This window comes from Rhinatrema bivittatum, chromosome 4 (genome assembly GCF_901001135.1).
Source record: "Rhinatrema bivittatum chromosome 4, aRhiBiv1.1, whole genome shotgun sequence".
Lineage (NCBI taxonomy): Eukaryota > Metazoa > Chordata > Amphibia > Gymnophiona > Rhinatrematidae > Rhinatrema > Rhinatrema bivittatum.
Genome location: NC_042618.1, coordinates 83,945,457 through 83,968,927, shown reverse-complemented (window position 1 = coordinate 83,968,927; position 23,471 = coordinate 83,945,457). Strand labels below are relative to the sequence as shown.

Below are 23,471 nucleotides of genomic sequence, written 5' to 3'. Positions count from 1 at the left end.
AGCCACCCTCTCTTCATTCACATCCTCTAGACTTTATGGATCAGCCCCAGAGTTTGCACTTTCGATAATAGTCTCTTCCCGCTAGCCCAAAGCCACATGCAGACTCTGGGGCCGATACAATAATGTGTGAGCTGAAACTCAGTGCATGCTTTCTTACATAGCCTCTACCACGGAGCCAAAAGCCACATGCAAACTCTGGAGTCAATGCAATAACTTATGAGCTGAAATTCAGTGCATGGTTTCGATAATAGCAGCTGCCAGTGCTGGCTAGACCAAAGCCACATGCAAACTCTGGAGTCGATGCAATAACTTATGAGCTGAAATTCAGTGCATGGTTTCGATAATAGCCACTGCCAGTGCTCGCTAGTCCAAAGCCACATGCAAACTCTTGCGATGATGCAATAATGTGTGAGCTAAAGCTCAGTGCACACTTTCAATAATAGCCTCTTCCCGCTAGCCCAAACCACATGCAGACTCTAGGGCCGATGCAATAACATGCGAGCTGAAACTCAGTGCATAATAGCCTCTGCCAGCTAGTCCAAAGCCACATGCAAACTCTGGGCCCGATGCAATATTCTGTCAACAGAAACTCAGTGCACGCTTTCTTTCATAGCCTCTGCTGGCTAGGCCAAAGCCGCCTGCAAACTCTGGGATTGATGCAAAACATGAGAGCTAAAACTCAGTGCATGTTTTCTTACATAGGCTCTTCCACAGAGCCAAAAGCCACAAGCAAACTCTGGGCCTGATGCAAAATTGTGCAAGCTGAAACTCAGTGCACGCTTTTGATAATAGCCTCGGCCGGCTAGCCCAAAGCCACATGCAAACTCCAGGGCCGATGCAATAAAATGGGGGCTGAAACTCAGTGCACACTTTCTTACATAGCCACTGCCAGCTATCCTAAAGCTACACGCAAACTCTTGGGATGATGCAATTCTGTGCGAGCTGAAACTCAGTGCGTGCTTTCTTAATGAGCAGGTTATTAACATATTTACCTCCCGATGCAGGAAGCTAATGCAAGGGGAGTTAAAGTGCGCTGACTGGAAAAGTGCACACAAGCCCATGGTAAAATGTGCACTCAACATAGGCTGAACACAGGTTTTCAACTCAGGGAAGCCTTTCGGGCGTGATCTATAAGCACAAAACACTATTTTTTTAGCTCGTTAAAGATTTCTGCACACAAAACCTGACTTATGTGCAGAAAGTACTTTGTGAGGAAATGAAGCATCTTAGGATAATTTTAACAGGCGCTCACGAGCAGCCACACCTGCGCGTAAGGGCGTGCAAGCAGTGATACGCACTTACGCACGTATGATTTAACATGTATGATGTAACATGCAAGCAGTGATACGCACTAATGCACGTATGATTTAACATGTATGATGTAACATGCAAGCAGTGATACGCACTTACGCACCTATGATTTAACATGTATGATGTAACATGCAAGCAGTGATACGCACTTACGCACCTATGATTTAACATGTATGATGTAACATGCAAGCAGTGATACGCTACATGCAAGCAGTGATACGCACTTACGCACGTATTATTTAACATGTATGATGTAACATGCAAGCAGTGATACGCACTAACGCACGTATGATTTAACATGTATGATGTAACATGCAATCAGTGATACGCACTTACGCACCTATGATTTAACATGTATGATGTAACATGCAAGCAGTGATACGCACTTACGCACCTATGATTTAACATGTATGATGTAACATGCAAGCAGTGATACGCACTTACGCACCTATGATTTAACATGTATGATGTAACATGCAAGCAGTGATACGCATTTACGCACGTATGATTTAACATGTATGATGTAACATGCAAGCAGTGATACGCACTTACGCACGTATGATTTAACATGTGCCTACCGCATGGAAGGTGACTCGAGCAAACCTACTTCACGGATTTTACAAAGGACTTTGCTGGCTTTAATGTGCGCAGGTAAACAGATTTTAAAATATGCTCAGGCGAGGGACAGTGCCAGTTTTTCCAATTAATTCACCAGTTTGCCCAGTCAATCTCGAGCTCATCCGGACCCCTCTGGTTCTTCATCCTACGCACACTCCCAGTTGACCCGGACCCCTCACCCTGTCGTGTAAGCCATGCGAGGCTGCTAAGCAAGAGACACAGCTTTACACGCATACTGTTTGCACAGAAAACGCCTTGCTGCAAGGGGAGTAAGATTTGTGCACACAACGGAGGGTAAAAGTGAACTCTCTGCTGAGCGCACCTCACTGCATCAACAGTTCTGAGAGAGACAGATCCCTGCAACAAGTGCAGAAACCACAGGAAGTATTATTTCCCATACAATAAAAGAGATGTGCAGACAGACAGAGCAGGGCATTGACGGCCTCACCTTTAGGATAAATGTAGCACCTGTGCGTGGATCCTGAACTAACTGCACCTACAACCATAAAGAAAAGGAAGACAATGTTAGATCCCTAATGGTAAGTGGATGTTAATGTACACAGAGGAGACCTACATAGTGCGGCAGTTACTGCCCTTAACAGAAACATGGGGGTTACCTGCACAGAGCGGCAGTTACTACCCTTAACAGAAACATGGGGGTAACCTGCACGGAGCGGCAGTTACTACCCTTAACAGAAACATGGGGGTAACCTGCACGGAGCGGCAGTTACTGCCCTTAACAGAAACATGGGGGTAACCTGCACGGAGCGGCAGTTACTGCCCTTAACAGAAACATGGGGGTAACCTGCACGGAGCGGCAGTTACTGCCCTTAACAGAAACATGGGGGTAACCTGCACGGAGCGGCAGTTACTGCCCTTAACAGAAACATGGGGGTAACCTGCACAGAGCGGCAGTTACTACCCTTAACAGAAACATGGGGGTAACCTGCACGGAGCGGCAGTTACTACCCTTAACAGAAACATGGGGGTAACCTGCACGGAGCGGCAGTTACTGCCCTTAACAGAAACATGGGGGTAACCTGCACGGAGCGGCAGTTACTGCCCTTAACAGAAACATAGGGGTAACGTGCACGGAGCGGCAGTTACTGCCCTTAACAGAAACATGGGTGTAACCTGCACGGAGCGGCAGTTACTGCCCTTAACAGAAACATGGGGGTAACGTGCACGGAGCGGCAGTTACTGCCCTTAACAGAAACATGGGTGTAACCTGCACGGAGCGGCAGTTACTACCCTTAACAGAAACATGGGGGTAATCTGCACAGAGTAGCAGTTACTACCCTTAACAGAAACATGGGGGTAACCTGCATGGAGCGGCAGTTACTACCCTTAACAGAAACATGGGGGTAATCTGCACAGAGTAGCAGTTACTACCCTTAACAGAAACATGGGGGTAACCTGCATGGAGCGGCAGTTACTACCCTTAACAGAAACATGGGGGTAACCTGCACAGAGCGGCAGTTACTACCCTTAACAGAAACATGGGGGGTAACCTACATAGAGCAGCAGTTACTACCCTTAACAAAAACATGAAGGTAACCTGCATGAAGAGGCAGTTACTACCCTTAACAGAAACATGGGGGTAACCTGCACGGAGCGGCAGCTACTGCCCTTAACAGAAACATGGGGGTAACCTGCATGGAGCGGCAGTTACTGCCCTTAACAGAAACATGGGGGTAACCTGCATGGAGCGGCAGTTACTACCCTTAACAGAAACATGGGGGTGACCTGCACGGAGCGGCAGTTACTGCCCTTAACAGAAACATGGGGGTAACCTGCATGGAGCGGCAGTTACTACCCTTAACAGAAACATGGGGGGTAACCTACATAGAGCAGCAGTTACTACCCTTAACAGAAACATGGGGGGTAACCTACATAGAGCAGCAGTTACTACCCTTAACAGAAACATGGGGGTAACCTGCACAGAGCGGCAGTTACTACCCTTAACAAAAACATGAAGGTAACCTGCACGGAGAGGCAGTTACTACCCTTAACAGAAACATGGGGGTAACCTGCATAGAGCGGCAGTTACTGCCCTTAACAGAAACATGGGGGGTAACCTACATAGAGCAGCAGTTACTACCCTTAACAGAAACATGGGGGGTAACCTACATAGAGCAGCAGTTACTACCCTTAACAAAAACATGAAGGTAACCTGCACGGAGCAGCAGTTACTGCCCTTAACAGAAACATGGGGGTAACCTACATAGAGCAGCAGTTACTACACTGTTTCCAACAGTGGCCAATCTAGGCCATAAGAACCTGGCAAGTACCCAAAATCTAAGTCTATTCCATGTAACCATTGCTAATGGCAGTGGCTATTCTCTAAGTGACCTTAATAGCAGGTAATGGACTTCTCCTCCAAGAACTTATCCAATCCTTTTTTAAACACAGCTATACTAACTGCACTAACCACATCCTCTGGCAACAAATTCCAGAGTTTAATTGTGCGCTGAGTAAAAAAGAACTTTCTCCGATTAGTTTTAAATGTGCCCCATGCTAACTTCATGGAGTGCCCCCTAGTCTTCTACTATCCAAAAGAGTAAATAACCTCTTGGCCTAAGGTGGAGTCCTATGCAACCAAGGACCCAGGCAACTATTGAAGAGATGGACGGGGACTGGACCCAGGTAGAAGAAGAGTCTTCACCCTCGGAAGCTCGAGGCTCCCCCGGGAAAAGCTCATGAGAGCCCGAGCCGCTGGGACTTAGGAGAATCCTCTGGGCCAGCAAGTACCGGATACAAGAGGTGAGGAAGAAGCCGAAGTCAGAGTCCAGGAGCTAAGCCGGGTCGGGAGCCAGGAGTCAGAGATCCACACCAAAGTCAGGGACGAAGCAGAGGACGGAGTCGTGGACGGAGCCGGGTCGGAAGCCAGAAGGTCAGAAGTCAATATCAAGCCAGGAACAGAAGCCGAAGACGAAGTCATGGAACGGAGCCAGGCCAGAAGCCAGAAGTCAGACGTCGATACCAAAACCAAGGGGCGGAAGCAGGAGACAAGTTCAGGAAGCAAGCTGGGTCAAAGACAGAAGCAATCCAAGAGTCGCAGCAACTAGCAGTCAGGAAAACCTGAGGAACCTCATTGCAAGGCAAAGGGCTGATGGAGCTGCAGGATTTAAATACCCTGCAGCGTGTGACGTCACCAAGAGGCCCTCCTACGATTTTCCCACGCTGGCCCCTTTAAGGGTCGAGCCCCCGCGCGCGCCTAGGGGGCGGGGCCCGGCATGACGGGTCGGCAGCGTTCTCCCTGCTTGAGGGAGAGCCGCGGCAGGCGGAGGATGAGGCCCACGCGGCCTAGGAGCGCTCCGAACGGGCTGGGCCGGCCCGGAGGTAGGAGGAGGGACCGGAGCACGGCCCGGTCCCGTAACAGTACCCCCCCTCCTACGTCCCCTCCTTGGAGGCCTGGGTTTACCGGGTGAGCCATGTGGAACTGACTAAGAAGATTCTTGTCCAGAATGAGGGATGAAGGCTCCCAGGAGTTCTCTTCCGGCCCGTATCCCTCCCAGGACAGGAGGTATTCCCATCGGTGGCAATGAAACCAAATGTCCAGAACGTCCTTCACCATATATGTGCCGTCGGTCTCGGCCTCAGTGGGGTGGGTTCCGGAGGCTTGGCATGAAAGGGGGAGAGTACCACAGGTTTCAGCAGGGACACGTGGAACATGTTGTGAATCCGCAATGTAGATGGTAATCAAAGGCAGTAGGACACCGCCCCAACTCACTCTGCCACTGTGAATGGACCAATATACCTGGGAGCCAGGCGCATAGAAGGGACCTGTAAACGAATATTTCTGGTGCTCAACCAGACCTTACTCCCTGGAAGGAGGACCGGAGCCAGGCGCCGTAGTCTGTCGGCGTACTTCTTCACCTTGGCGGAGGCTGTTCGGAGCTTCGCCTGGGTAGACGTCCAAAGGGCATGCAACTGCTGAGCAGTGAGTTGAACTGCCGGCGAGGATACTGTCAGACGCAACGGCAATGGAGGTCTGGGGCTCTTTCCGTAGACGAGCTGAAACGGGGACAGGTCAGTTGCAGAGTGCTTGTGGCGGTTATATGAGAACTCTGCCCAAGGTAACAGGGTGACCCAGTCATCTTGCAGATCCCCAACAAAGGCACGGAGGAAGGTCTTCAGAGTTCGGTTGGTCCATTCGGCCTGGCCGTTGGCCTGAGGGTGGAAGGCGGTTGTGAGATCCAGCCACACCCCAAACTTCTTGAAGAGGGACCTCCAATACTTCGCCGTAAACTGTGGACCACGGTCAGATGTAATGTGCAAAGGCAGGCCATGGAGACGGAAGATGTGTTGAGTGAAGAGGTTAGCCAGTTCTGGCGCAGAAGGTAGCTTGGCGAGAGGCACAAAGTGGGCTATTTTCGAGAAACGGTCGACCGTGACCCAGATCACGGTCTTCCTGTTGGAAACTGGCAAATCCACAATAAAATCTGTGGACAAGTGAGCCCAGGGCTCAGTAGGAATAGGTAGTGGCTGCAGGAGGCCCCAGGGGCGTCTATACAGAGGTTTCTGGCAGGCACAGGTGGAACACGACTGGACATACTGTTGTACATCCTTCTTGACTTGTGGCAACCAATAGAACTCGGTCAGGAGTTCGAGAGTCCTGGCCATTCCTGGGTGCCCGGCCGTCAGTGAATCGTGAGCCCACTCTAAGACCTTCCTGCGGGAACGAGAGGGCACCACAGTCTTACCCGCGGGAGCCACCTCGGAGGCTGCCAACAGAACTTTGGCTAGGTCCAGAATGTACTGCGGCAGGTTGGAGACATCTTCAGTCTCCGTTGTACGGGAGAGTGCGTCCGCCCTTATGTTCTTAGATGCTGGTCGGTAACGGAGAGAAAAGTTGAACCGGCTGAAAAAGAGTGACCAGTGTGCCTGCCGTGGATTCAGACGCTGGGCCCGGCACAGATATTCGAGGTTCTTGTGGTCGGTGTAGACAATTATAGGGTGTTGGGCCCCCTCCAACCATTGGCGCCATTCCTCGAAAGCTAGCTTGATAGCCAGTAGCTCCTTATCATCGATGCCGTAGCTTCTCTCTGCAGGTGTGAACTTTTGAGAGTAGTATGAACATGGCAGGGGTTTGCCTCTGGCAGACAGTTGGCTTAGCACCGCCCCAATGGCTATGTCAGAGGCATCTACCTCTACGAGGAACTGGCGTTGGGGGTCTGGGTAGCGCAGGCAGGTGTCCTGGAGGAATGCGTCTTTCAACTCGTGGAAGGCCCGCGTAGCTGTAGCCGGCCAATTCTTAGCATCGGCCCCCTTCCTGGTGAGGGCCGTCAGTGGAGCCACCATCTGGGAATAGTGGGGAATGAACTGCCGATAAAAATTGGCAAAGCCGAGGAACTGCTGGAGAGCCTTAACTCCCACTGGTTGGGACCAATCCTTAATGGCAACAACCTTGTCCGGGTCCATGCGAAACCCTGTAGAGGATACGATATACCCCAAGAAGGGTAGTGACTCTCGTTTGAACTGGCATTTTTTGAGTTTCGCGTAAAGCCGGTTCTCTTGCAATTTCTGCAGTACTTGGCGGACATGTTGACGATGCGTTCCTAAGTCTCTGGAGTAGATTAATACATCGTCCAAGTAGACAATAACAGAAGTGTGCAACATCTCTCTCAGGACCTCATTCATGAGGTTCTGAAAGACCGCAGGGGCATTGCAAAGGCCGAAGGGCATAACCAAGTATTCATAGTGCCCGCACCTTGTGTTAAAAGCGGTCTTCCATTTGTCTTACGGGCAAATGCGGACTAGGTTGTATGCCCCACGAAGATCCAGCTTGGTGAATACCTTGGCTCCCTGCAAGCGGTTGAGGAGTTCAGGAATCAAGGGTAATGGATACCGATCCCGCCGCGTGATGCTGTTGAGGCCCCGGTAGTCTATGCAGGGTCAGAGGGACCCATCTTTCTTCGCCACGAAGAAGAACCTGGCTCCAGCCGGGGATTTGGAGGGTCGGATGAATCCTCAGTCCAGGTTCTCTCGGATGTAGTCAGACATAGCTTGTGTCTCCAGAAGGGACAATGGGTATACTCGGCCTCGAGGTGGTGTGGTACTTGGGAGCAGATTGATCGCACAGTTGAAGGGGCGATGCTCTGGAAGGATCTCAGCCTTCTCCTTGGAAAATACATCGTGAAAGTCCTGGTAATGCGAAGGCAGGGCTAAGGGAGCCGTCAGGAGAGGTATCGGGGCCCGCAGGACCGCCGCCAGGCATGAGCTAAAGCATGCGGGGCCCCAGGATGCCACCTGGAGGGAATCCCAAGCGATTACTGGCGAGTGCTTCCGAAGCCAAGGTAGCCCCAGGATGACCAGATGCATGGACTTCTCTAGGACGAGGAAGGAGATCTCCTCCTGATGCAGGACGCCCATACGTAAGGTGATAGGCTGAGTGCGGGTAGCGATGGTGCCTGGAAGGAGTCTCCCCTGAATGGAGGACACGCGAAGAGGAGGCCTTTGGGGTTGAACCTTGATCCGGAGTTGCTGAGCTACCTCCTGGAGTATGAAGTTTCACCCGGCTCCCGAGTCGATCAGGGCTTGTGTCTCGAACTCTCCCTCTGGGAGAAGTAAGGTCACCGGCACGAAGCATGGGGAGTCAGAAGCGGTGTGACCTAGGGTTAGCTCCCCGACTGTCCCTAGGTCTGAGCGTTTCCCGGACGCTCGCTACAATGGGCAAGGAAATCACCCTTACCACCGCAGTACATGCATAAACCTAGCGACCGGCGTCTCCTTCTTTCTTCTTGGGAGATGGGTCCCCGGCTCACCTGCATGGGTTCGATGTCTTGGGTCCCTGAAGAAATGGGTGGAGAACTCCTGCTGCGGGAAGGAGTAGATCCAAAGGTCCCAGGCCTATGAGCCAGCCTCTTTTCTTGAAATCGGCACTGGATGCGTCGGTCCACGCGGCCTGCAAGATCAATAAGAGCGTCCAGGTCATCAGGGAGGTCTCAGGCTGCCAGCTCGTCCTGCAGCTTTGGGGAGAGACTTTCCAGGAAGATGCCGTGCAGACTGTCACTTCCCCAGTTTAGTTCGGCGGCGAGAGTCTGGAAATCCACGGAGTGTTCCACCAGAGGCCGGTTACCCTGATGTAGCTGGAGTAACTCTGAGGCTGCAGTAGGTTTGCGAGAGGCCTTGTCGAAGACCTGCCTAAAGGCAGAGACAAAGTGCACCAGGTTGTCCAGGCGAGGATCCTGGCACTCCCAAAGGACCATGCCAGGAGTCTCCTGTCCATCAGAGAAATAATAAAACTTGTCTTGACCCGGTCAGTCGGAAACTGAAGCGGAAGCAGGTTGAAGCGAATATAGCACTGGTTCAGGAATCCTCTGCACAGCTTCGTGTCCCCTGAATACCGCGAAGGTACCGGCATCTGGATGGGTGCTGTATCTGCGGAAGTGGCCCCAGTTCTAGGTACCGTGGAGCTGGCAGCCGTGGCTCTGCCAACACGGTTGGCTAACCCCTGTACAGTCGCCGTCAGGGCGTCGAGGCAGGTCTGCTGCTGTTGCAGCCTCTGGGCTATACCCGGAATGGCTTTTAGGCCAGCAAGGTCCGCCAGGGTCCATGGCCTTGCAAACTGTTACATTCGTGGACCCTTGGGCCGGTTGGGACAGTGTATGGTATGCCATGGAAGGCCAGAGCAAGCGTCCCAGCCGGGAGGCGGTTCGGAAGAGACTCAGAGGAGGCTTCACCACTGGAAGTCCGAGGTCCCCCCAGGAGGAGCCCGTAGGGACCTGGACCTCTTGAAACTTAGGTGGAGTCCTATGCGAACAAGGACCCAGGCAACGATTGAAGAGATGGGCGAGGACTGGACCCAGGTAGAAGAAGACTCTTCACCCTCGGAAGCTCACGGCTCCCTCGGGAGCAGCCCGTGAGAGCCCGAGCCGCTGGGACTTAGGAGAATCCTCTGGGCCAGCAAGTACGGATACAAGAGGTGAGGAAGAAGCCGAAGTCGGAGTCCAGGAGCTAAGCCGGATCGGGAGCCAGGAGTCAGAGATCCACACCAAAGCCAGGGACGAAGCAGAGGATGGAGTCGTGAATGGAGCCGGGTCGGAAGCCAGAAGGTCAGAAGTCAATACCAAGCCAGGAACAGAAGCCGAAGACGAAGTCGTGGAACGGAGCCAGGCCAGAAGCCAGAAGTCAGATGTCGATACCAAAACCAAGGGGCGGAAGCAGGAGACAAGTTCAGGAAGCAAGCTGGGTCAAAGACAGAAGCAATCCAAGAGTCGCAGCAACTAGCAGTCAGGAAAACCTGAGGAACCCCGTTGCAAGGCAAAGGGCTGATGGAGCTGCAGGGTTTAAATACCCTGCAGCGTGTGACGTCACCCGGAGGCCCTCCTACGATTTTCCCGCGCTGGCCCCTTTAAGGGTCGAGCCCCCGCACGCCGGGTCGGTGGCGTTCTCCCTGCTTGAGGGAGAGCCACGGCAGGCGGAGGATGAGGCCCATGCGGCCTAGGATCGCTCCGAACGGGCCGGGCCGGCCCGGAGGTAGGAGGAGGGACCGGAGAACGGCCCAGTCCCGTAAAACATGTTTATTAACTCCTTCAAAAAAGTGAAGCAGATTTGTGAGGCAAGACTTGCCCTGGGTAAAGCCATGCTGACTTTGTTCCATTAAACCATGTCTTTCTATATGTTCTGTGATTTTGATGTTTAGAACACTTTCCACTATTTTTCCTGGCACTGAAGTCAGGCTAACCGGTCTGTAGTTTCCCGGATCGCCCCTGGAGCCCTTCTTAAATATTGGGGTTAAATTAGCCACCCTCCAGTCTTCAGGTACAATGGATGATTTTAATGATAGGTTACAAATTTTTACTAATAGGTCTGAAATTTCATTTTCTAGTTCCTTCAGAACTCTGGGGTGTATACCATCCGGTCCAGGTGATTTACTACTCTTCAGTTTGTCAATCAGGCCTACCACATCTTCTAGGTTCACCGTGATTTGATTCAGTCAATCTGAATCATTGCCCATGAAAACCTTCTCCAGTACAGGTACCTCCCCAACATCCTCTTCAGTAAACACCGAAGCAAAGAAATCATTTAATCTTTCCGCGATGGCCTTATCTTCTCTAAGTGCCCCTTTAACCCCTCGATCATCTAATGGTCCAACTGACTCCCTCACAGGCTTTCTGCTTCGGATATATTTTTAAAAGTTTTTACTGTGAGTTTTTGCCTCTACAGCCAACTTCTTTTCAAATTCACTCTTAGCCTGTCTTATCAATGTCTTACATTTAACTTGCCAACGGTTATGCTTTATCCTTTTTTCTTCTGTTGGATCCTTCTTCCAATTTTTGAATGAAGGTCTTTTGGCTAAAATAGCTTCTGTCACCTCCCCTTTTAACCATGCCGGTAATCGTTTTGCTTTCTTTTCACCTTTCTTAATGTGTGGAATACATCTGGACTGTACTTCTAGAATGGTATTTTTTAACAATGACCACGCCTCTTGCATATTTTTTACTTTTGTAGCTGCTCCTTTCAGTTTTTTTCTAACAATTTTTCTCATTTTATCAAAGTTTCCCTTTTGAAAGTTTAGCATGAGAGCCATGGATTTGCATACTTTTCCTCTTCCAGTCATTTGTTATGAACTTACCTCTTCCTGGAGGCCGCTCCAAGCCAGGGTCTTGCCTGTGAACTGTCCAGGATTTGCTCCAGGGCCTGGGAGGCCTCAATGTCCTTTGGGCCTGCCTGAGGCTGCTTGTGTTTGCATGGACTTCTGGTTTGAGCCACGCCCTTCCCTAGGGGCCGGCGCGCAGCACTTCTCCGTAGTTATAGGGCCAGCTAGGTGTGGGCCTGCCAAACTCCTCCCAGGGAGTTGCCGGTCTGCAGCCCTATAAAAGGACTTCAACTTTAGTCTGTCTTTGCTTTGCATCAGCGTGAGATCCCTCTGGAGGCTCCCGCCTGCCAGAGCCTTGTAAGGTCTTCCGTTCTTCGTGGAGCTCCTCGTCTCATCTGCTTTTATACCACGTCTTCATGTCATGATGTTTTGCCTGAGGTCCCTGACCATGTCCTGATGTTCCGCCATGATCTTCCTCATCCTATTGTGTCTGCCTGCCAGGATGTTCTTCCCTGCGTCTTCGTCATGAGCTCCGGGCCTTCTGACCTGTTGGGCCTAGGAGTGGCCAACAGGTGGGATCCGTCCCTGCGCCCTGGAGCGTCTGTTCCTGCCAGCCTTGGGGGAAGCTTCGGATGACACCGGCTTCGTCATTGGAGTTCTTCCTTTCCTGGGTCTGCCCTGCGCTCGTCCCGTTCCCAGTAGTGGGACAGGGTGGTCCGTGACCAGCCCATTGGGTCCGCCCGTGAAGGTGGGCTGTGTAGGGCGCCCTGAGAGACAGTGCCAATGTCCCCCTGCTTTATGTTTTGTCTTGTTTGGATCAAGTTCCTCGTCATACTTGTGATGCCATCGCATCAGCCCAGTCTTGTCCAAGATGCCGTTGCATCAGTTATAGTCCTGTCTACGTGTCAAGGCCTTCGTCTGCCCTCAACCTCAGGCCAGGCCTGCTGCTCCAATGCCGATCAAGTGGCAGGTCCGAAAGGGCTCGGAACAGTTGGAGGACCGTTCCCCTACCAACATCACATGTTGTTGGCTCTGGGAGCTTGCAGGCCTGGCAGAGGGTCAGCCAGTCAGCCATGTGGAGCCACCATCAACCCTCGGCTCGGCCCTGAAGGTCTGGGCCCGGGCTGAGGCCCAAGGGCACACTAAACACCCCCGTTCTCAACAGTCATTAATTCAAATTTATTTATTTATTTATTTAGAAACTTTTATATACCGGTATTAGTGGGGACATCATACCGGTTCACATATTAACAAAAGATTTAGAAGTACATTATGATCATATTATGATCACTATTGCCAAGCGGCCCCACCACCGTTACCTCTCTCACCAAGTCCTGTGCTCCACTGAGAATTAGATCTAAAATTGCTCCCTCTCTCGTCGGTTCCTGAACCAATTGCTCCATAAAGCTATCATTTATTCCATCCAGGAACGTTATCTCTCTAGAGTGTCCCGATGATACATTTACCCAGTCTATATTGGGGTAATTGAAGTCTCCCATTATTACTGCACTACCAATTTGGTTGGCTTCCCTAATTTCTCTTAGCATTTCACTGTCCATCTCACCATCTTGACCAGGTGGACGGTAGTATACCCCTATCACTATAGTCTTCCCTGACACACAAGGGATTTCTACCCATAAAGATTCGATTTTGCATTTAGTCTCATGCAGGATGTTGAAGGTTCATCCGGATCCGGGTCCTGCTGAGGAACAGTCCCCCCTGCAGAGGGGTGTACCAAACGGACCCTCGGAGCGCTTGAGGTTGTCGGAGGTACCCCTGGTCCCAGGACCGCTGACCCTTGGGCACTCCCCACGGTCTGGGCATTTCCCAAGACCTCAGTGGAATCAGCCATTCTGGGTACCTTAGAAGGAGGAGGTCCTGCCAAAAATTCCTGGTGCTGGACCATTCTGGCCAAGTAAGCATTGTGAAGCAGGAGAACAAAATCCATGGAAAAGGCTCCAGAGGTGGAATGGGTGTCAAAACCGGCAGCTGAGATGAAAAAGGAGCGTCCTGCTCTTCTCCTGTTAGCGCCGGAGCAGCCGAGTCCGGAGACAAAATGGCCGCCGTTCCTGCGGTCAGCGGGATTGGGGCCAACGCCTGAGCGTCGAGGCGCGCAAGAAGACGAGAACCAGAGCGGCCCGGCGGTTGAGAGAGTCCCTCCCCACCAGGGAGGCAAGCTGTGCAAATCCCCTCGCGGGAGAGCCTCGACCCGGGCTCTCCACAAGCACAGCACCTGGACGAACAAGGCATGGGGAACCCCGACGGAGCCGCGAGGGAACCAGCTGTTCTTAACGCGAGAAACAGGCAAGGTTTAAAGCTGCGGGAAGCGGGAAAAACCTCCGCTTCAGCCTGCTCTTCCTCACGCTCACCAGGTTCGTGGCTGTAAGAAGTGGGTAATAGCCTCTCTCTCTATCCCTCAGCGACCCACAGATAGAGGCACAGAGGGATAACGCCTCTCTGTGCCGGCTGCCCCGAGAAAAACGGCATCTCAGGGGCAGCGGGTCGGATAGCAGCCACAGGGGGAGAGGTCGGCATCACCGACATGCACCCCGGAGAGAGGAAGAGAGGAAATACCCTGTCAAAAGGAAATAAAAACAAACTTACCCCGACAACAGAGATGGGAGGGGTGGGGAGAGCTGCAAATAGTACTGCCTGCAAGCAATAGAATGCTCCCACTAAAACAGGAGCGGAGGCTAGGGGAGAGCTGCAAATAGTACTGCCTGCAAGCAATAGAATGCTCCCACTAAAACAGGAGCGGAGGCTAGGGGAGAGCTGCAAATAGTACTGCCTGCAAGCAATAGAATGCTCCCACTAAAACAGGAGCGGAGGCTACAGGAAAGCTCTCCAAATAATTCCCTCAGAAAATTCAAAATTCAAAGATTTTTTTTATTTTAAATTAGACTTGATCCATCCAAAAGAAAGGAAAGCTGAGAAAAATAGAGAAAATTCCTAAAATAGCTTTCTAGTCATCTCAGTGGGGAAGGAAAGCCACCACTGTCATCTGCTGGAGTCAAGAGAATACTGAGGATTAGTAGAGGGAGCACTGCCTTATAAGGAAGCATCCTTCAAAGTTCTCTCTGACTCCATCTGCTGGAAGGGGGACATAACCCACTGTCTGCACTGATCCTGGTACGTACAGGGAATACTGAGGATTAGTAGAGGGTGCACTGCCTTAAAAGGAAGCATCCTTCAAAGTTCTCTCTGACTCCATCTGCTGGACGGGGGAGATAACCCACTGTCTGCACTGATCCTGGTACGTACAGGGAATACTGAGGATTAGTAGAGGGTGCACTGCCTTAAAAGGAAGCATCCTTCAAAGTTCTCTCTGACTCCATCTGCTGGAAGGGGGAGATAACCCACTGTCTGCACTGATCCTGGGACGTACAGGGAATACTGAGGATTAGTAGAGGGTGCACTGCCTTAAAAGGAAGCATCCTTCAAAGTTCTCTCTGACTCCATCTGCTGGAAGGGGGAGATAACCCACTGTCTGCACTGATCCTGGGACGTACAGGGATCTAAGTCTATTCCATGTTACCGTTGCTAGTAATAGCAGTGGCTATTTTGTAAGTCAACTTAATTAATAGCAGGTAATGGACTTCTCCTCCAAGAACTTATCCAATCCTTTTTTAAACACAGCTATTCTAACTGCACTAACCACATTCTCTGGCAACAAATTCCAGAGTTTAATTGTGCGTTGAGTGAAAAAGAACTTTCTCCGATTAGTTTTAAATGTGCCCCATGCTAACTTCATGGAGTGCCCCCTAGTCTTTCTACTATCCGAAAGAGTAAATAACCGATTCACTTCTACCCGTTCTAGACCTCTCATGATTTTAAACACCTCTATCATATCCCCCCTCAGTCGTCTCTTCTCCAAGCTGAAAAGTCCTAACCTCCTTAGTCTTTCCTCATAGGGGAGCAGTTCCATTCCCCTTATCATTTTGGTTGCCCTTCTCTGTACCTTCTCCATCGCAATTATATCTTTTTTGAGATGCGGCGACAGCACAGGGGAAGAAGCATGGAACAAGGATCTCCTCCTACCCCTGTGGAAGGCGCTCTCTCAGACCACATTTGGAGAACAGGATTCGGTTGGGCACCAAACTCCAGTCGTCTTCCCCATATGATAGGAAAGGTACAAAGAAGGGACACGAAGATGATAATGTGCCAGGGGCTCACGTGTGCTGGAAGAGCTGAGACAAGCAGGGTTACAACCTGAGATACACTAAGTACAAGAGAAAGGGGCTTTCACCTTCCTGATTAAAGTCATTCTCCATTCTCTTATTAATGATACAAAAAGCCATCAATAGCCACTGTCCTAACGCTCTCACAACCCTCCTGATGTTCCATTACCTTGTCAATTATCCTCAAAACTTTGCAGGCTTTCAGATTCTCCACAGCGCAACAAAGACTTCTTATCGGCCGAAATCTTAGACTGCTATAACCCTGGGAAAAGAAACACACAGAGGTAACCACTGCAGGAGCGCTATAGTCAGGTCCTGCCAGTCCCATCCCTGCAGGGGTGAAGCTCCCAGTCACAGCGGCACTGCATGAGCGCTATAGTCAGGTCCTGCCAGTCCCATCCCTGCAGGGATGAAGCTCCCAGTCACAGGAGCTCTGAAGGAGCGCTATAGTCAGGTCCTGCCAGTCCCATCCCTGCAGGGATGAAGCTCCCAGTCACAGCGGCACTGCATGAGCGCTATAGTCAGATCCTGCCAGTCCCATCCTTGCAGGAGTGAAGCTCCCAGTCACAGGAGCACTGCATGAGCGCTATAGTCAGGTCCTGCCAGTCCCATCCTTGCAGGAGTGAAGCTCCCAATCACAGGAGCACTGCATGAGCGCTATAGTCAGGTCCTGCCAGTCCCATCCTTGCAGGGGTGAAGCTCCCAGTCACAGCGGCACTGCATGAGCGCTATAGTCAGATCCTGCCAGTCCCATCCCTGCAGGGGTGAAGCTCCCAGTCACAGGAGCACTGCATAGCGCTATAGTCAGGTCCTGCCAGTCCCATCCCTGCAGGGGTGAAGCTCCCAGTCACAGGAGCACTGCATGAGCGCTATAGTCAGGTCCTGCCAGTCCCATCCCTGCAGGGGTGAAGCTCCCAGTCACAGGAGCACTGCAGGAGCGCTATAGTCAGGTCCTGCCAGTTCCATCCCTGCAGGGGTGAAGCTCCCAGTCACAGGAGCACTGTAGGAGCGCTATAGTCAGGTCCTGCCAGTCCCATCCCTGCAGGGATGAAGCTCCCAGTCACAGGAGCACTGCATGAGCGCTATAGTCAGGTCCTGCCAGCCCCATCCCTGCAGGGGTGAAGCTCCCAGTCACAGGAGCACTGCATGAGCGCTATAGTCAGGTCCTGCCAGTCCCATCCCTGCAGGGGTGAAGCTCCCAGTCACAGGAGCACTGCAGGAGCGCTATAGTCAGGTCCTGCCAGTTCCATCCCTGCAGGGGTGAAGCTCCCAGTCACAGGAGCACTGTAGGAGCGCTATAGTCAGGTCCTGCCAGTCCCATCCCTGCAGGGATGAAGCTCCCAGTCACAGGAGCACTGCATGAGCGCTATAGTCAGGTCCTGCCAGCCCCATCCCTGCAGGGGTGAAGCTCCCAGTCACAGCGGCACTGCAGGAGCGCTATAGTCAGGTCCTGCCAGTCCCATCCCTGCAGGGGTGAAGCTCCCAGTCACAGGAGCACTGCAGGAGCGCTATAGTCAGGTCCTGCCAGTCCCATCCCTGCAGGGGTGAAGCTCCCAGTCACAGCGGCACTGCAGGAGCGCTATAGTCAGGTCCTGCAAGTCCCATCCCTGCAGGGGTGAAGCTCCCAGTCACAGCGGCACTGCAGGAGCGCTATAGTCAGGTCCTGCCAGTCCCATCCCTGCAGGGGTGAAGCTCCCAGTCACAGCGGCACTGCAGGAGCAGTATAGTCAGGTCCTGCCAGTCCCATCCCTGCAGGGATGAAGCTCCCAGTCACAGGAGCACTGCATGAGCGCTATAGTCAGGTCCTGCCAGTCCCATCCCTGCAGGGGTGAAGCTCCCAGTCACAGGAGCACTGCATGAGCGCTATAGTCAGGTCCTGCCAGCCCCATCCCTGCAGGGGTGAAGCTCCCAGTCCCAGGAGCACTGCAGGAGCGCTATAGTCAGGTCCTGCCAGTCCCATCCCTGCAGGGGTGAAGCTCCCAGTCACAGGAGCACTGCGGGAGCGCTATAGTCAGGTCCTGCCAGTCCCATCCCTGCAGGGATGAAGCTCCCAGTCCCAGGAGCTCTGAAGGAGCGCTATAGTCAGGTCCTGCCAGTCCCATCCCTGCAGGGGTGAAGCTCCCAGTCACAGGAGCACTTCATGAGCGCTATAGTCAGGTCCTGCCAGTCCCATCCCTGCAGGGGTGAAGCTCCCAGTCACAGGAGCACTGCATGAGCGCTATAGTCAGATCCTGCCAGTCCCATCCCTGCAGGGGTGAAGCTCCCAGTCACAGCGGCACTGCAGGAGCAGTATAGTCAGGTCCTGCCAGTCCCATCCCTGCAGGGGTGAAGCTCCCAGTCACAGGAGCACTGCATGAGCGCTATAGTCAGATCCTGCCAGTCCCATCCCTGCAGGGGTGAAGCTCCCAGTCACAGCGGCACTGCAGGAGCAGTATAGTCAGGTCCTGCCAGTCCCATCCCTGCAGGGGTGAAGCTCCCAGTCACAGGAGCACTGCAGAAGCGCTATAGTCAGATCCTGCCAGTCCCATCCCTGCAGGGGTGAAGCTCCCAGTCACAGGAGCACTGCAGGAGCGCTATAGTCAGATCCTGCCAGTCCCATCCCTGCAGGGGTGAAGCTCCCAGTCACAGGAGCACTGCATGAGCGCTATAGTCAGATCCTGCCAGTCCCATCCCTGCAGGGGTGAAGCTCTCAGTCACAGGAGCACTGCAGGAGCAGTATAGTCAGATCCTGCCAGTCCCATCCCTGCAGGGGTGAAGCTCCCAGTCACAGGAGCAGTATAGTCAGGTCTTGCCAGTCCCATCCCTGCAGGGATGAAGCTCCCAGTCACAGGAGCACTGCATGAGCGCTATAGTCAGATCCTGCCAGTCCCATCCCTGCAGGGGTGAAGCTCCCAGTCACAGGAGCACTGCAGGAGCGCTATAGTCAGGTCCTGCCAGTCCCATCCCTGCAGGGGTGAAGCTCCCAGTCACAGGAGCACTGCAGGAGCGCTATAGTCAGGTCCTGCCAGTCCCATCCCTGCAGGGGTGAAGCTCCCAGTCACAGGAGCACTGCAGGAGCAGTATAGTCAGGTCCTGCCAGTCCCATCCCTGCAGGGGTGAAGCTCCCAGTCACAGGAGCACTGCAGGAGCGCTATAGTCAGATCCTGCCAGTCCCATCCCTGCAGGGGTGAAGCTCCCAGTCACAGGAGCACTGCAGGAGCAGTATAGTCAGGTCCTGCCAGTCCCATCCCTGCAGGGATGAAGCTCCCAGTCACAGGAGCACTGCAGGAGCGCTATAGTCAGATCCTGCCAGTCCCATCCCTGCAGGGGTGAAGCTCCCAGTCACAGCGGCACTGCAGGAGCGCTATAGTCAGATCCTGCCTGTCGCAGTCACAGGAGCACTGTGCTGTGTTCTTATATCAAGGCTGTGATTTCCCTCTAATGTTTATCTGCTCACATCCACTGCTGCTGGGCCGTTTCCAAGGGTCCTTTGCAGGTGGCAGTTGAAGATTTCTTCAGCCCGTTTCAGGTACTGAGTGATCTTGTGCTTTACGGCCTCCCGACGCTCAGTATTGGAGTCGCCTGTGAAGAAAAGATGCAGAGAGGCCATGTTACCTGCCTGCTCCATCTCCCTCATCCTCCTCAGCAGCACAAGATGTCCCCTCACCCATCATTCCCGTCTTCACAAGCAACACCCCACCGTCACCCATCATTCCCCCTGCCCTCTCCTCCCCATCTATACAAGGGCCCCCCTCATCCCTGACTATGCACAAGGGATCCCCCCCTCCCATCTCTCGCTGTACACAAGAAACATTTCCTCTCCTCCCCATCTATACAAGGGCCCTCCTCATCCCTGACTATGCACAAGGGATCCCCCCCTCCCATCTCTCGCTGTACACAAGAAACATTTCCTCCCCTCCCCATCTATACAAGGGCCCCCCTCATCCCTGACTATGCACAAGGGATCCCCCCCCTCCCATCTCTCGCTGTACACAAGAAACCTTTCCTCTCCTCCCCATCTATACAAGGGCCCCCCTCATCCCTGACTATGCACAAGGGATCCCCCCCTCCCTCCCATCCCCCGCTGTACACAAGAAACATTTCCTCTCCTCCCCATCTATACAAGGGCCCCCCTCATCCCTGACTATGCACAAGGGATCCCCCCTCCCATCCCCCGCTGTACACAAGAAACCTTTCCTCCCCTCCCCATCTATACAAGGGCCCCCCCTCATCCCTGACTATGCACAAGGGATCCCCCCCTCCCATCCCCCGCTGTACACAAGAAACATTTCCTCTCCTCCCCATCTATACAAGGGCCCTCCTCATCCCTGACTATGCACAAGGGATCCCCCCCCCCTCCCATCTCTCGCTGTACACGAGAAACCTTTCCTCTCCTCCCCATCTATACAAGGGCCCTCCTCATCCCTGACTATGCACAAGGGATCCCCCCCCCTCCCATCTCTCGCTGTACACGAGAAACCTTTCCTCTCCTCCCCATCTATACAAGGGCCCCCCTCATCCCTGACTATGCACAAGGGATCCCCCCTCCCATCCCCCGCTGTACACAAGAAACCTTTCCTCTCCTCCCCATCTATACAAGGGCCCCCCTCATCCCCGGCTGTGCTCTCTGATCCCCATGGTTATCCTGTATATATGCACCCATTTTCCCTATGGTTATCCTTTATATACAACCCCCCTCACGGATGTAATGGATGGGGGGGAGCCCTTAATGCTGTGGCTTAGTTCACGCAGCCTGGAGGGCGAACCCCCAAGACCTACTCCCGCAGCTTGTGAAGAGACCCAGTAATGGGCCCAACTGGAGCTTCACCTCTTCCAGCCTCCGCCCTCTTGGGTTGAGTCCTTGGGTTCTGGCAGCCTGCAGGACCTGGGCTGGGAGGCGCACCAGAGTCAGAGTTGGCAGCACGGAGAGAGGCAGTGAGGGATCATTTCAGCTCCTGGCTAGAGGTCATAGTCAAGTGCAGGTAAGAGGTCAAGATGTGGCCTGGCAATGTAAGGGAGAATGAGTAAGGCCGGTTGGAGAGGCTGGACTGAAGGATGAGGCGAGGCGAGGCTGGACGAGGCACAGGAGCCCTGGGAACCTGTACTGCAAGGAGTGCAGGAGACCCATTACTAAGAGCGTGGGAGCCCTGTACAGGAGATGATGCCAGGCGCGTGCCTGCCTATGGGGAAATGAAGGAGTTCAATTTCGTGACCCCCCTGAAGTGCGAACAACTGAACATCCTCCGACTAATCATGCCAGCAGTGAAACGCACAGCCATCTTGAACGTACTAACATTTGCAACGCAAATGATACGTAATGCGTAGTGACGCAGTGACGCACTAACCTTTAGCGTAACGTAACTCCATTTTGGAATAATACTTTGTATTGTATTAATACGAATGCCGATGTAAAATGTCTAACACGTCAATTAAATGACGAAACAATAGTCTGATCATAAGCTACACCTACTAGAGGACCATGCTAGCTAATGCTTGTTCAGCAATTTGTGAAATGTTTGTTCAGCAAAAACCAGAACGCATGTGTGAAAGATAAGAGTTGTAAAGTGCATAAAAGTTTGCTCCTAAGGGGGCGTGGCATGCAGTTGTACTGAGCCTTTGTCTTAGCTGCATCTTGCTGGCAATAAAAGTCTATCTTTACGGATCAGTTGTCTGGACCTCCTTACTGACTAAAAAAGAGACGGTTACATTTGGCGAGCCAGCCAGGAGGTACCGGGGACGCTATTTTAGCCCCCCAGTGGGTCCGGTAGTTTGGTGGCGGAGCGATCCCCCAGACGCACCTGGTGAGTGGCCACCGCTGAGTTCAGCGATCAGGTTTCTGAGGGGACCGTTCCACAGAAATTCTTCTGAGACCTCTGGGCTGGTGATCTGGGAAGAAGGCTTTCGTGACGATCGGAAGAACCCTGCAGGCGAGTATTATGGGAATGATGGGAAAAGTGAAGAATAGCTAAAAGAGTAGCAAATAACCGGTCCATCCCTGAGCGGACCGAGGGGGCTTTGATCACACCCCAAGCGGTGGCTTGGTAGGAATTGCATTCCGAAAGCCACGCGCATAAAAAGAGGAAAAAGAAGTAACGCATACGATAGTGGGAATAGGTTTCTTGTTGTGTGAAAGAGAGTGAATGGCCTCGCAGTTCTAGGCCGGGCTGACTGCGTCCTAGTCGGGGCGATTGTGACCCTTTTTGTGTCTGACGGATACGGACCCCTTACCTATCCGTCTTCCCTTCCCTCCTTTGTCTGTGATTCTATCCTTATGGGAGGGGGCTATTCAACTCTGCTAAAAGTTATGACAGAACACTATAGTGAAGTGTTCGATAAACATAAATGTACAAAGCCCGGAATGATTCAGCGATGCACCCATAGGTGGCCCAGTTTGTGTGTAAATTGGCCTCCGGAAGGAACCTTCAATTTCCAAACGGCCACAAGGGTCCTGAAAATAGTTGAGAAAGAAGAAAATCCGGGTTGCCCTGAGGATAAGCCATACATAACTGCTTGGATTGCAGTTATTGAGAATCCTCCGAAGTGGGCAAAGAAGTTAGTGGAGGGAGCCGCCCTCGTAATGGTGGCACAAGTGAACAAAATGGGAGACCGGAAGTCCTCAAACCGGAAGAGAAAGGGAAAGGCGGCCATCTTGGGAATAAAGGACCATGCGTCATCTGCGGCGGCTGTTACCCTTGGGCTCCGGTCAGGAGGCGTGAACACCACCCAGCAGGGTGGCTCCAGGTGGAGAGAGACAGGAAGCTAAAAACAGTGTCTGGTTCCAGGCTGGGTCAAGGCAGGCAGCAATAAGCAGTGTCTAGTTCAGGCTGGGTCAGAGGCAGGCGGCAAGGAGCAGAGTCTAAGTTCAGGCTGGGTCAGGGCAGGCGGCAATGAGCAGAGTCTAAGTTCAGGCTGGGTCAGGGCAGGCGGCAATGAGCAGAGTCTAAGTTCAGGCTGGGTCAGGGCACAGTAAGCAGGGCAAGGCAGGTCAGAAGGCCCGTAGGCCACACACACACAGAAGGCCCGTAGGCCACACACCATAAGCGGGGCAAGGCAGGTCAGAAGGCCCGTAGGCCACACACACACAGAAGGCCCGTAGGCCACACACCATAAGCGGGGCAAGGCAGGTCAGAAGGCCCGTAGGCTCCACACACACAGACAGAAGGCCCGTAGGCCACACACCATAAGCAGAGCAGGGCAGGTCAGAAGGCCCGTAGGCCAGGTGAGAACAACGAGGAAGGAGGCCCGAAGGCCGCGCAAGGCAAGGCAAGGAAAGGCCCGAAGGCCGCGCAGGGCAAGGCAAGGAAAGGCCCGAAGGCCGCGCAGGGCAAGGCAAGGAAAGGCCCGAAGGCCGCGCAAGGCTAGAGCAGGGAGCCCAGGAGAGCTCGATGCCGAAGCACCGAGGCAACTGTCAGGCAGGGTTATAAGGACACACCCAGAGCACAGAGTGGACAGATAAGATGGACTGGGCCTGTCCGGAAAGCTAGCACTAGAGGGACCCCTGGTGGTGAGGCGGTTGCACTGCAGCCAAAACTGTAACAGTACCCCCTCCTCAAGGCCTCCCCCTCCTCCTGGGTCCCATCTTAGCAGGGGGTACTCAAAGATGAGATCTGGCCCCTCCGAGGGCAACAACAGCTGGAGCCATTCAACAGGCTCAGATGGCTGAGTTAGAAAGTCTGTTAGTGGTACCGGTTTGAGCCCCTCCAGGGGTGGCAGCAGGACCGGTTTAGCAGGCTCTTCTCGGGGTAGTGCAGCAGGTTCGGGCCCCTCTCGGGATGAAACAGCAGGCTGGAACACCTCTCCAGGCGTTGTAGCAGGCTTGGCCCCCTCTTGGGGCGAGGCAG

At 53.1% G+C, this 23,471-nt stretch overlaps 1 protein-coding gene across 1 annotated transcript in view; it reads right to left on the bottom strand.

The window, feature by feature from the left end:
* The window catches only part of RPS6KL1 (ribosomal protein S6 kinase like 1), a 152,991-nt gene that overhangs the window by 81,621 nt on the left and 47,899 nt on the right, over positions 1 to 23,471 (bottom strand). The window contains exons 4-6 of the mRNA XM_029598423.1: positions 19,088 to 19,212; positions 15,821 to 15,913; positions 2,378 to 2,425 (exon numbers count right to left, since the gene is read on the bottom strand). Coding sequence (XP_029454283.1) covers positions 2,378 to 2,425; positions 15,821 to 15,913; positions 19,088 to 19,212 — 266 coding nt within the window. The remainder of the gene's footprint in view (positions 1 to 2,377; positions 2,426 to 15,820; positions 15,914 to 19,087; positions 19,213 to 23,471) is intronic.